Source organism: Protopterus annectens, chromosome 6.part0 (genome assembly GCF_019279795.1).
Source record: "Protopterus annectens isolate FY-2018-M chromosome 6.part0, PAN1.0, whole genome shotgun sequence".
Classification (NCBI taxonomy): domain Eukaryota; kingdom Metazoa; phylum Chordata; order Ceratodontiformes; family Protopteridae; genus Protopterus; species Protopterus annectens.
Window position 1 is genome coordinate 34162977 of NC_056737.1, and position 14058 is coordinate 34177034.

Consider the following 14058-nt stretch of genomic DNA (forward strand, 5'->3'; position numbering starts at 1 on the left):
TGGTAGGTACATAACTTCTTATTTTACAATATAAATTCAGGTCTACAGCTTTTCATTCACACTGTTACCTGAGGAATAATCATTTTTCTATTGCAATTTTGTCTTCAGGAATACCTTGATAGGACTTTCTCATGGTACCAGGGCGCAGCAGCTTACCCCTTCCTGACAAATCAGGTAGAAGAGGATGATGATGATGATGAGGAGGAGGATAAAGACAAAGTGGAAAGTGAAGAAGGAAAGGCATTAAAGGAGTCTGAGAAACCAGATGCTGATGTAGCACAAACAGATTTAATAAAGGTACATTGATATTTTTAGTGACACACTTATTTAGTTGTTCACTTATGCTGTATCTTGCTGTTATCTGACCTTATACTTGTCTTTGCTCTGCATTTTGCCACAGGACAGTGTTCCCGTAGCTTCTTATGTACACTACATATCACTGAACCTGTAATCTATGATGCCAGTGGCTCAAAATTACGAGTTTAGTTTTAAGGTTTTCTGTGTTTTTTCTCTGTTGTTGATGAGGCTTGAAAGAGAGGAGCCCTCTCTTCATGTTGCATAGTTTGGGTAGCTAACATTGCATTTGTGTAGCATTGAATCCTCAGGGTACTGACATCAAGTGGTATACCTCTGGAGTTGTTGCATTTCACCTTCTCTTCTGAAGGAACTATTTAATATATTGGGGCATTTTAAATAGCCTTGTCACCTTACTACCTTTAATATCTGAGACTGGAGGGCTTTTTTATGTGGTTTGTGATGGTGATGGCCTACTTAAGAGGGCGTGACCTTATAGGTTCATAGGTAGGTACTAGGCTATCAGCCCTGGGGCCTATATAAGCCTAGCCAAAAAGGGTCCCTGCCTTTCACCACCCATGAAAATAATTTTCTTGTGCCCCTTTCGAACAGTGCCGCACAACTGATCCCTGGGGTGAATTTTCTATTTCCCATCCAGTCGTCAAGATTTTTCTTAAAGAGGGCCAATGAGGAGCCCTGCTTGACATGAATGGGTAGTTTGTTCCAGAGTATGGGAAGTCTCTGGGACAGGAATCTATCCCTCCAGCATGTTCTGTTTGTTGTGGTGACAAGGTTTAGGTCCCTGGAGCGTATGGCTTAGAGAGATTGGGATTTCTTTGAGTGTAACATGTCCATCAGCTCTGGGTTTGTCATAGCTTTGTATGTTTGGCAGAGGTCGCCTCTGAGTAGGCGATGTGCGATGGTGTAGAGTTGGAGTTATTTGAGACGGTCTGCGTATGGCATCTGTTTGAGGCCAGTAATCCTCTTAGTGAGGTATTTCTGTGGCCTTTCCAATTGTTGTAGGTGTCTTGTGAGATACATGCCAAATGGGGCATTGTACTCTATAATGGGTCTGATGAGGGATGAGTAGAGAGGAACAATGACCTCCTTTTTTCTAGAGGAGAACCCTTTTGTGATGAGGTTTGCCACATAGAAGGATTTCCTGACTACTGTGGCAATGTGGTTATCAAAGGAGAGGCTACTGTCCACCTGTGTCCCGAGGTCTATTATCACACTTTCAGTGTTTAGTGAGCTACTGCCTGTGTGGTAGTTCATGGGTACCAAGTTTTTCCCAAAGGGGATGACAGTGCACTTCTTGGCATTGAGCTTGAAGCCATGAGGTTGCCCTGCAAGTAACCTCCACCCTCCAACACAACCCAAATGACACATAGCCCACATACTCAGTGTGCCAGTCAACTACAGCCCATAAGGCATAATGTACAAAACAATCTAGTCATAGGTGACTCTATAGTCAGGCACACTGATGTTCCACTCACCAGGCTAAACAAGGAGAAAGTTGATCCGCCGCATAACACACGCACTCAGGTCACTCCACAACAAGTACAAATATGACTGTGTCATTGTCCATGTTGGTGTGAATGACCTGAGACGTACCTCCCTGGACTGCATGAAAAGAGACATGGAGGAGCTCTCCGATCTTGTAGCCCAGGCAGGTATGACCCTAGCCCTGAGTAGCATCCTGCCATCACCCAGAATGATACCACAGTACAAAGACAAAATGATTGACTTCAACAATTGGCTAAGCTTCTGGCGTCATTCTAAGAGAATCCAGTATCTGTCTGCCTGGGATAACATGATCGACAGACCACCCTGCTTTGCCAGAAATGGCCTGCACCTGTCGCCCTTGGGATTCCAGATACTGGCAAAGGCTCTTGCCACCTCTATAGTGCCCTTTTTAGGCAAGGTTCACATGACAAATTCACCACCGTAACAGGTACAAGCAAGCAAAATCTGGGAGTAATGCTACTCAGTGCTAGAAGTCTAAACCTCAAAATGCACTCACTTGAGGCACTCCTTAAAATGGAGAACATCGACAGAGACCTGGTTCAAAGCTCCAGTGAGCACCCCTGCATTACCAGGCTATAATTCATACCACACCTTTCGGCCACCAAACCCGGACCGAAACACTAAAGGTGGAGGCGTGTCCATATTCATTAAGGTTATCCACACCTCCAAGTTAATTGCTCAGCATAATGCATCTGAGATTATCCAAGTTCAACTAACTCTGGGCAAAACTGCAATCCATATTGTAGCTTGCTACAGACTCCCCACCATGCCCCAGGATTCCCACCCCTCTTTTCTTGATACACTGGAAAATATTAAGGTACAACCCAACACCCTAATAATGGGTGTTTTCAACTACCCCACCATTAACTGGGAAAACTATTCGTGTACCAACTCTTTTGCTCAACGTTTTCTGGAATTCATCATTTCCAACACCTTGGATCAACTTATCCACACCCCCACCAGGGGCAGCAATATCCTAGACCTGGTCATCACCAACATGGGTGACCGGTGTTCCACGCCAAAAGTCAGCTCCTCTTTGGTCAGATCCGACCACAAGCTAATCATCCTAGACATCCACATCCCGCTCCCACACCCCCATTAGGAAAACAACCATAAAAATTTCTACAAAGCCAACTTCACGCTTCTTAAGACAGAAGTGGCAAACTTCACGACATCCATGCAGATGGACAATAGAGGTACGACTGCTGAATCCTACACAAATGCACTTTATAAGCACTTACACGCGTGCATGGATCATGCTATCCCTAACAGAACCAAGATGTTATCCTCCAAAACAAGGAAGCCAATCTGGTGGTCTTCTGCCATAAACAAACTCTATAACAGAAGAAAGAAACTGTTGCATAAAAGAGTAAAATTCCATGATTGGAGGAACTCCCTGGTCAGCCTCAGTAAGAAGCTGAGATCCCTCATAAACTCCTCCAAAGCTAATTATGAAAACAAAATCGCCACTGATTCTAAAGACAACCACAAAGCATTCTATAGGTATGTCAAGAATCTCAATGGCAACACTCAGATCTGCTCTGAGTTACAGCACAATGGCACTAAATATGCAGAACCAACTGATATTGCCAACATCCTGGCAGATAGGTTCATTGCTAACTTAACCCCCCCCTCTCATCCCCTAAAGGGCCCATCTTTATACCGGAAGAATGCAAAGTTCCTGTAATCATGGCTGCACAGGTAAAAGCCTCACTCTCCAAAGCCAAGAACACAGCATCCATGGGACCTAACAACATCCCAAGCTGCCTTCTACACGAACTACAGAATGAACTGGCACCCCACCTAAATACCATGTTGAATGGCGCACCGCAATGGTTATCCCACTGCACAATGGGGGGCCACAACAGACCCCAGGAACTACAGCCCCATTAGCCTGACGAGCCTGATCTGCAAGGCCATGGAACGTATCATCATGGAACTCATAAACAAAGACATTGGAGATCTCCAAACTCTGGACCCCACACAGTTCGGGTTTGTAAAAGGCAGATCATGTCTCCTAAACCTGATAGACTTCTTTGAAGCAGTCACAAAAGCCATAGGTGAGGGTAAGGTGGTTCACACAGCCTATCTATATCTTTCCAAGGCATTCGACACCATCCCCCACTCTGGAATTATAGATAAACTCACTAAACTAGGTATAAATCCTTATGTCATAAGATGGGTTGCCAACTGGCTTGCTGACAGAACCCACACTGTAAAGTAGCAGACTCCAAATCAGACTTCAGACCAGTAACAAGTGGAGTACCACAGTGAAGTCCTGGGTCCTCTCCTGTTTGGTATCTACTTCTCTGAAGTACAGGCTAACACAGAAGGTCTTTCGCTAACTAAATTCGCAGATGACTGCAAACTAGGAGCCATAATCGAAACTTCTAATGATGTGGGCATCCTACAAAAGGGCCTCCCTGAGACAGATGCCTGGTGTCAAAGCCATGGTCTCAAGCTCAATGACAAAAAATGCATTGTCATCCCCTTTGGTAAAAACTCTGTACCCATGAACTACCACATAGGTGGTAATTCACTTAACACCGAAAGTGTGATGAGACCTTGGGACACAGGTGGACAGTAGTCTCTCCTTTGATAATCACATCATCACAGTGGTCAGAAAATCCTTCTCCGTGGCACACCTCATCACAAAGGGTTTTTCATCCAGAAAAAGAGGTCATTGTTCCCCTCTACTCACCACTCATTAGACCCATTATAGAGTACAATGCCCCTTTTGGTATGTACCTCACAAGACATCTACAACAACTGGAAATGCCACAGAAATACCTCACAAAAGAGGATTACTGGCTTCAAACAGATGCCCTACGCAGACCGACTCAAAAAACTCCAGCTTTACTCCGTCGCATATCACCTACTCAGAGGCAGTCTCTGCCTAACATACAAAGCTATGTCAAACCCAGAGCTTTTGGAAATGCTCCACTTAAAGAAATCCCAATCCCACTGAACTACACTCTCTAGGGATCTAAACCTTGTCACCACAATAAACAGAACATGCTGGAGGGATATATTCCTGTCCCAGAGACTTCTCATACTCTGGAACAGACTACTTCTCTATGTCAAACAAAACTCCTCATTAGCACTCTTCAAGAAAAAATCTTGATGATTGGATGGGTAATAGGAAATTCACCCTGGGGATCACTTCTGTGGTTCTGCTTGACGGGCACAGGAAAATAATTTTCTTGGGTGGCGAAAGTCAGGGTACCTTTTTGGCTAAGCTTGTATAGGCCCTAGGGCCAATAGCCTAGTACCTACCTATGAACCTATGACTTTGACACCAAGCATCTGTCTCTGTGAGGCCCTTTTGTAGAATCTCCAAGTAGTACAACCTCTGCGAGTAAGGCAGCTACATGGTCCCAAAGAGCAAAGTATACAAACAGAAAGAAAACAGGACCAGCATACAAGGCACCTTAAATTGAATTATTGTTTGAGGTTCTTGAAAAACAGACCAGTTTCGGCAAATATCTAACAAAGCCTTCCTCAGTGTTTGAAAAACAACAATAAAGAACCTGTATTTAAATACTCAAATGAGTCGTGCTTAATTACATATGTTCATTCAGACCTGGCTTAAAGAGCCCACCAAGTTTAATAATCCATTTTTTCTCCATTGAATTTAATAAATTATGCCAACCTGATTTGTTATGCCTGGATCTTCTAATTTTGTCAATGATGGTAAAACTAAAAGTAGCATTTGGATGTACCAAAGAATGTTTGTATAAAGCATTTATGTCTGATATCGCTAAAATGTTCAGAAATTCGAAGCTTCAAGGGTCTGGAGGTTTGGCCTATATAAATGCAGGGCATGTGCATTTGGCCAAATAAATGACCCAATCTGAGGAACAGTTAGCAAAAAATGTTATATTGAATACATGAGAGGTGTTTTGACTGCTGAAACTGGTGGTTTTAAGTATGATATTACAATAGGTACAGTGTCCACAGGGGAAGCAACCAATTAGTGGATCCCCTGATAATGTGGTCTGAATACTTTTAGAGCCTTTCTTTTGAAGATGTTTAAAATGATTAAAAAAGGCAGATAGGTTTTTGCCTTTACGAAAGGAAAACGAACATCTGTCTCCAAGAATGTCCTGAAGTCTAGGTTCACATGTTAATATGTTCCAATTGTGTTGAACAATTTGTATCAATGTATTGGTATTCCGACCGTATGTGGTGATGAATCTAGGTACTGCTAAGGGTGATTTGTGTCTAGTTTTGTAGCGAAATAATTCAGTACGTTCCATCTGGTCAACTGTATGTTTGGAATGTAATAATTGACCCATTTTGTACCCAAATCGATGTACTTAGTCATCTCTGAAGTGTCTATACGTGTGCTGTTCAGAACAAATGCATTTAATACGCATAAACTGTGATTTGGGAATGTTTTTGCAGATATGAGGGGGATGAAAGCTGGTTGCATGGAGAAGTGAATTATTCTGGGGGAATTTGCGATGAATTTCTGTAGTCAGCGTATGATCAGATGCACGGCAAACCAATACATCTAAGAAGATAATTTTATCTCTATCATAGCTGACAGAAAATTCAATCCCCCATTTATTTTCGTTCAAATAAGAAACAAATTCCAAAAGATATTCTCTATTCGCTCTCCATACCAACCAGCAGTCATCCAAATATCTGCGCCATATGTCCATTTCTACAATGTAAATATTGTGAGAATTATCGTAAATAACCTGTTCTTCAAAGTATGCCATGAATAAATCAGCATATAAGGGTGCAAAAGATGCACCCATAGCTGTCCCCTTGGTTTGTAAATAGCATTTATCTTTGTAAAAAAAAACACATTTTTTGTCAATACGTGTTCTGTTAAACACAACAAGAGAGTGTTGAAACCTGGCTTATGTATTTCGGTTTTATTAAGCCAGTATTCCAACACCTCTAAGCCAGCCTAATGTGGTATGTTGGTGTACAATGATTTTACATCCAATGTGCAAAGTAACCAGTCGGGCTCAAGCTGTGTATCAGAGATGATCTGTAAGAATTCCGTGGTATCTTGAATCCTAGAGCGGTCACATTGTAAAAGGGGCGTAAGAAACAGAGATAATGGTTCTGTTAATGAATTTCTACCTGAAACAATGGGTCTGTCTTGTGGGTGATGAAGGTCCTTGTGTATTTTGGGTAAGAAGTAAATGTATTGTGGACAAGGGTTGGCAATGGTGAGTTGATGCTGTGTATTTTGAGTGATGATACCTTCTGCGACAGCTAAACTAAGGAAAGAATCAATCTGTTCCTTGAATACTGGTGTTGGGTCAGTGGTGAGTTCCGAGTAATAACGTGCGTTGGATAATTGGTTCAGTGCTTCATGATCATATTGTGATGTGTCCTGAATCACTATAGAGCCACCTTTGCCAGCACCAATTATGACTAGATTGTGATTGTTTGCTAATGTGTTGATATTTTCCATGCAAATTTTAGATACATTATTGGGTAATGGTGGAATTGATCTGAACTGAAAATGTAGATCTTTGATCATGGCTTGTTGAAACATGGAAACATGATGATTCATAGGTGGCATGAAAGAAGACCTATGGTATTTGAATTCATCAGAGATCTTTGATTCTTGTTCCTGAAAAAATAGTTTAAGGTTAAGATTTCTACAAAATGAAACAATATCTTGAACAAAACTTTCTTCAGAAACAAAAAAAGCCAGGAATGAATGATAATCCTTTATTAAGAGTGTCAATTTCAGAGGAGGAGAGGACGTGATGAAATATTAGTAATGTTTACATTGGTGGTTTGATCACAAGCATCTCTAATAAGGTTTCCATGTTGTCCACGTCTTTTATGTTTCCTGCCCCCCCCTCCTCCTACGTGTAAACCCTGTGGGGTGGCAGAATTTCTTCTCTTGGATGCTGGTGAGCCTGTGGCACCCCCTGAGTCAGTATCAAGACCTGAGGATGAATACTCATCAGCTGAAGTGTCAGTATAGTTTGGTGTACCTTTCTTAAGGATAGATTTAGTCTGTTTCCTCTTGGGATACGTACGATTCAAAGGAGAAAAACGTACATGTTTGTTTTTATTTGTAAAATTAAAGGGCTCCCCTCTGGTATAATCATCTAAATCCCTTTGGAACTTTTTCTTTTTCCTATCCTTAAGCTGGGATTCCATTGTCATGAGTTCCTTGCTTATGTTCGTAATGCTATTTGTATATATGGTCTGACCCTCAAATTGCTTGGCCTTATCACTGAGGGAAGAAATATATTTAATTTCTTGTTCAATGATTCTATTATGGAAATTGGCCAATACTTCAACAAATTTCAAGGTTGTCTCTTGTTGAATTTCATTCCATTGTTTCAGTAGGAGATCATCAGGGGAATTGACCAATGGTTGGGTACGTACTCGTAACCCACATGGAGTAATATCTTTGAGTAAATATGCACAAAAAAGTTTGTAATGCCAAACATTATTTCTCAAAGATCTCATATGTTTGTTAAGATTTAAAAAAATGTTGTCACAGTTATCATCAAGGCCTGTATCACCAAGGTCATCCAACTTTTCACCAAGAGGACCAATTCCAAAAACAGAAAGATCGTCTCTGTCAGAAGACAGCCCATTTAATAAATGATGCAGTTCCATGTTTAAGTATATTAATAAGGACCACTGTCCAAAATGAACAATACCAGAGTTCAATAGACCTGAGCCGGTTCAGTATAGGATCAGTAAGCAGCAGACCAATATAATGTTAGAACTAACATGAGTAAATGCGAAAATATTCCCCAGAGGGAACTATTCACCTTGGTTGGGTCTATTGCCGGTCCAGTCTGAACCAATAAGCCTTAGGTCCGAAGCATCATATGGCTCCTTATTGAAAAATAATAGTTGGAATAATATTGGACAACAGGCTGAGAAGACAAGATCCAAAATCTTACTAGGGTAATCTTTTTATTTTATTTTTTATTTTACATTTGTTGACCTGGATAGTTCGACTGGATGCATGTCCATTTTCAGCGGAGGCCTGGGGAGAAAAGCTCCAAGGGTAAGCAGATACAGCATTACATAATACCAGCATTACATATTACAAACAGACTATTTACAGAGATTACATAAGTAAGCAAGTTAAACAAGTTCCACAGGTTACAGTTAATCCTGAGCACAAATCAGGATTAAATTAAATTAAATTACACAGTAAACTGGTTAACAGATTTTTACACATTCTAGAGAGAGTTAGCCAGGCTTGATACATTGACATAGCCAGTTAAGTGACAAATGTTGTTTGAGTCTAGTTTTAAATTGACCTAAGGTGGAAAGTAAGGTAATATCAGCTGGAAGAGAGTTCCAGGATCTACTTATAGAGTTTGCAAAGAGAGAATCACCGGCTGTGTTATTAATTTTGCTAGTCTGAATTAGTAGTTTGTTGGAGGATCGAAGTGGTCTAGGATTGTTATAGGGGGTGATAATATTTTTAAGTGCAGGAGTATTGTCCGGATTATAGAAGATTTTATAGGCCATAATCAGTTAGTTATACTGGATTAGGCTGGGTAGTTCAAGCCAACCAAGCTGATTTAGATTGATGCAATGATGTGTCCTAAAAGGCAGCCCAGTGGCAAACCTGGCAATGTGGTTGTAGAAAATTGAGAGTTTGTTAAGGACAGTCTTGTTCAAATTCGAGAGTAGAGGGGATGCATACAGAAGGGTTGAAAGAAGGTGAGAGCGAGCTATGGCAATTTTAGCTGGAGGGATAAGGAAGGCTTTTATTCTGTAAAGTGACCCTAGTTTTTTATTGACGGTTTTGATAGTTTGGTTAACATGTAGGTCAAATTTTAGATTATTGTCTATGATGATACCTAATAGTTTTGTAGACAGGTCAGGGGAGATTATTGTGCCATCATTTGATTTTATGGTAAAGGTGAAAGCGGTAGACCTACGTGTTGGTGAAAATAACAACATTTTAGTTTTTTTGGGATATAGGATCAGATGATGTTCAGAAAGCAAGTTTTCTATTGTATTAAAGGTGGTCTGGGTAGCTGACCATAACTCTACTGGAGATGTGGTTGAGCAAATCAGAGTAGAGTCATCAGCATATTGGATACAGCTGACTTTTGGGATGACAGTATAAAGGTCGTTAATGAAGATGGAGAACAGCAAGGGCCTTAGTATAGAGCCTTGTGGTACTCCGAGGGTGTTAGGTAGAAGGTTAGAGAGTTTGTTCTGCCAGAGGACAGCCTGCTGTCGACCATTCAGGTAGAATTGAAACCATTGGAGGGCGCCAGTATCTAGACAGAATGTTTGCAGGGTGTGGATTAAAAGTTGGTGGTCAACCATATTGAATGCCGATCCAAAAAGAGGGCTGAGGATATATAATTATTGCTGCGATTATGGTTTATGGTGTTAGTAAAGGCTAGGAGGGCTGAAGTAGTGCTGTGATGAGGATGGAAGCCATGCTCAGTGTCTGCCTTAAGACGATTTTGGATTAGGTGGTGCATGAGTTGTCTATGAATACATTTTTCCATAATCTTTGCAAGTGGAGAGAGTATAGCCATTGGCCTATAATTGGAGAATTCAGTAGAGCTGCCTCCTTTGTGAAGTGGGATTACATAGGATATTTTCCAGATGGTGGGAATTTTAGCTTCTACTATGGTTCAATTGATTAGTATTGAGACAGGGGAAGCAATAGCATCAGCTGATTTTTGTAGCTACTCAGCAGGGAGTTGATCAGCAGAAAGTGTAGTGGGTTTTAAGTTTTTGATCAAGGTACGGATAAGTGAAGTGGCGACTGGTTGGAAGCTGAACGCAAGTAGGTTTCTAGGAGTGCTACTTTCAGGACCAGGGGAGCTAGGAGGTAGTTGGCTAGCTAGGGCTTGAATTGTCTCAGTAAAGAATTGGTTAAAACTATCAGAAACATCTTCAGGGGTTTTATCAATAGTAGTAGCAGGGATTGGGGTTGAAGTTTGTCCAGGATGTAGTAGATTATTTCAACCTGCCCAAAACTTAATCGTAAATGAATTTGAAGGACCATGATATGGAAATGTATGGAAAATAAATAAAAATCCTATATAATGTACAAAATGTGTTAAATATGGTATCAGGCCAAGTGTACATTAACTAGAAATAGTATGGAATGAAAATGGTGAAAGAATATGTGTATAGATTAATTATAATCCTATAGCATCATTCAACAATGAAACAATCCCAATATAGCAGTTCAAAAGAAAGACCAAGCAAAAGTGGTGGTCATCAGAAACCATATTTAAATGGTTTGATATTAACAAATATCTAACAGCAAGGTTACCCACTATTGAGCCCCAAAAAATGATGGGACCAATACTGACCTTAATGCTGGGTTAACTGTTAAAAAAGAAAAGAACATAAAAGCAAGGCATGACAAGAATGTATGGAAAACCAGTGAGTGTGCCATCAAACATCATATTAATACGGACTCACACCCCTCCATATCAAAGAAGTAGAAACAACAACTATTACTGGAATTACTATAAAGAAATGTCACAGCTGGTCTTACACACAAACGTGGTTTGGATGTATTATATAAGCCTAAAGTAACAAAACAAAGGCATAAATGTGCTAATGCCAACTATGAGACAACCGGCTCCCAAGATGCTCAGTTTTAGAAGGAAATAAACCATCTACCTAAAGTGTTAAAAATAATAAATACATCAGTTCAAATACTATAAATGATGGAATAATAATGTGTATCTAAGCACAGCTTATCATAACTATAGTGCAAAACACAAATGCCATATAACTAATGATACAAAACACCGCCAACTAGATTACAAAACACCGCCAACTAGATATACCACGGAATTCTTACAGATCATCTCTGATACACAGCTTGAGCCCGACTGGTTACTTTGCACATTGGATGTAAAATCATTATACACCAACATACCACACTGGGCTGGCTTAATAAAACCGAAATATATAAGCCAGGTTTCAACACTCTTTTGTTGTGTTTAACAGAACACATATTGACAAAAAATGTGTTTTTTTACAAAGATAAATGCTATTTACAAACCAAGGGGACAGCTATGGGTGCATCTTTTGCACCCTTATATGCTGATTTATTCATGGCATACTTTGAAGAACAGGTTATTTACGATAATTCTCACAATATTTACATTGTAGAAATGGACATATGGCACAGATATTTGGATGACTGCTGGTTGGTATGGAGAGCGAATAAAGAATACCTTTTGGAATTTGTTTCTTATTTGAACGAAAATGAATGGGGGATTGAATTTTCTGTCAGCTATGATAGAGATAAAATTATCTTCTTAGATGTATTGATTTGTCGTGCATCTGATCATACGCTGACTACAGAAATTCATCGCAAATTGCCCCAGAATAATTCACTTCTCCATGCAACCAGCTTTCATCCCCCTCACATCTGCAAAAACATTCCCAAACCACAGTTTATGCGTATTAAACGCATTTGTTCTGAACAGCACACGTATAGACACTTCAGAGATGACTTAGTACATCGATTTCGAGATCATGGGTACAAAATGGGTCAATTATTACATTCCAAACATACAGTTGACCAGATGGAACGTACTGAATTACTTCGCTACAAAACTAGACACAAATCACCCTCAGCAGTACCTAGATTCATCACCACATATGGTCGGAATACCAATACAGTGATACAAATTGTTCAACACAATTGGAACACATTAACATGTGAACCTAGACTTCAGGACATTCTTGGAGACAGATGTTCATTTTCCTTTTGTAAAGGCAAAAACCTATCTGCCTTTTTTAATCATTTTAAACATCTTGAAAAGAAAGGCTGCAAAAGTATTCAGACCACATTATCAGGGGATCCACTAACTGGTTGCTTCCCCTGTGGACACTGTACCTATTGCAACATCATACTTAAAACCACCAGTTTCAGCAGTCAAAACACCTCTCATGTATTCAATATAACATTTTTTGCTAACTGTTCCTCAGATTGGGTCATTTATTTTGCCAAATGCTCATGCCCTGCAATTTATATAGGCCAAACCTCCAGACCCTTGAAGCTTCTAATTTCTGAACATTTTAGTGATATCAGACATAAGAGAGATACCAATGCTTTATACAAACATTCTTTGGTACATCCAAATGCTACTTTTAGTTTTACCATCATTGACAAAATTAGAAGATCCAGGCATAACAAATCAGGTTGGCATAATTTATTAAATTCGATGGAGAAAAAATGGATTATTAAACTTGGTGGGCTCATTAAGCCAGGTCTGAATGAGCATATGTAATTAAGCACATGACTCATTTGAGTATTTAAATACAGGGTCTTTATTGTTGTTTTTCAAACACTGAGGAAGGCTTTGTTAGATATTTGCCAAAACCAGTCTGTTTTTCAAGAACCTCAAACAATAAATTCATTTTAAGGTGCCTTGTATGCCAGTCCTGTTTTCTTTCTGTTTGCCCTTTTGTAGAATGTCTACATCATTAGGTGATTCTATTATGGCTCCCAGTTTGCAGTCATCTGCAAACCTTGTTAGCCAAAGACCTTCTGTGTTGGCCTGCACTTCAGAGAAGTAGATGCCGAACAGGAGAGGACCCAGGACCAAACCCTGTGGTACTCCACTCGTCACTGCTCTGAAGTCGGACTTGGTGTCGGCTACTTTTACTGTGTGGGTTCTGTCAGTGAGCCAGTTGGCCACCCATCTTGTGACATAGGGATGTATTCCCATTTTAGTGAGTTTATCTATAATTCCAGAGTGGGGGATGGTATGGAAAGCCTTAGCAAGGTCAAGACAGGCTGTGTTCACTACCTTGTCCTCGTCTACGGCTCTGGTGACTGCTTCAAAGAAGTCAATTAGGTTTACTAGAGATGATCTACCTTTTACAAACCCAAACTGAGTGGGGTCCAGGGTTTGGAGGTTACCTATGTCTTTGTTTATAAGCTGCAAGATGATATGTTCCATGGCCTTGCAGACCAGGCTCGTCAGGCTAATGGGGCGGTAGTTTCCGTGGTCCGCTTTGTGGAGTGGGATAACTGTCACTGTGCGCCATTCAGTAAGCACATAGCCTGAGGTGAGGCTATGATTGAACATGGTATTTAGGTGGGGTGCCAGTTCGTTCTGTAGTTCATGCACTACACAGCCTGGGATGTTGTCTGGTCCCATGGATGCTGTGTTCTTAGCTTTGGAGAGTGCGGTCTTTACTTGTTCATCCGTGATTATAGGGGCTTTGCATTTTTCCAGTATTAAGATGGACTCTTTGGGGGGTGAGAGGGGGGTAAAG

General features: G+C 40.5%; 1 protein-coding gene across 3 annotated transcripts in view; it reads left to right on the forward strand.

Moving 5' to 3' along the window:
* Window positions 1–14058, forward strand: part of RPAP1 (RNA polymerase II associated protein 1) — a 2926740-nt gene that overhangs the window by 1547885 nt on the left and 1364797 nt on the right. For all 3 annotated transcript variants that reach the window (XM_044073828.1, XM_044073829.1, XM_044073830.1), the window contains one exon: window positions 109–297. In XM_044073828.1, the coding sequence (XP_043929763.1) occupies window positions 109–297 (189 nt within the window). The remainder of the gene's footprint in view (window positions 1–108; window positions 298–14058) is intronic.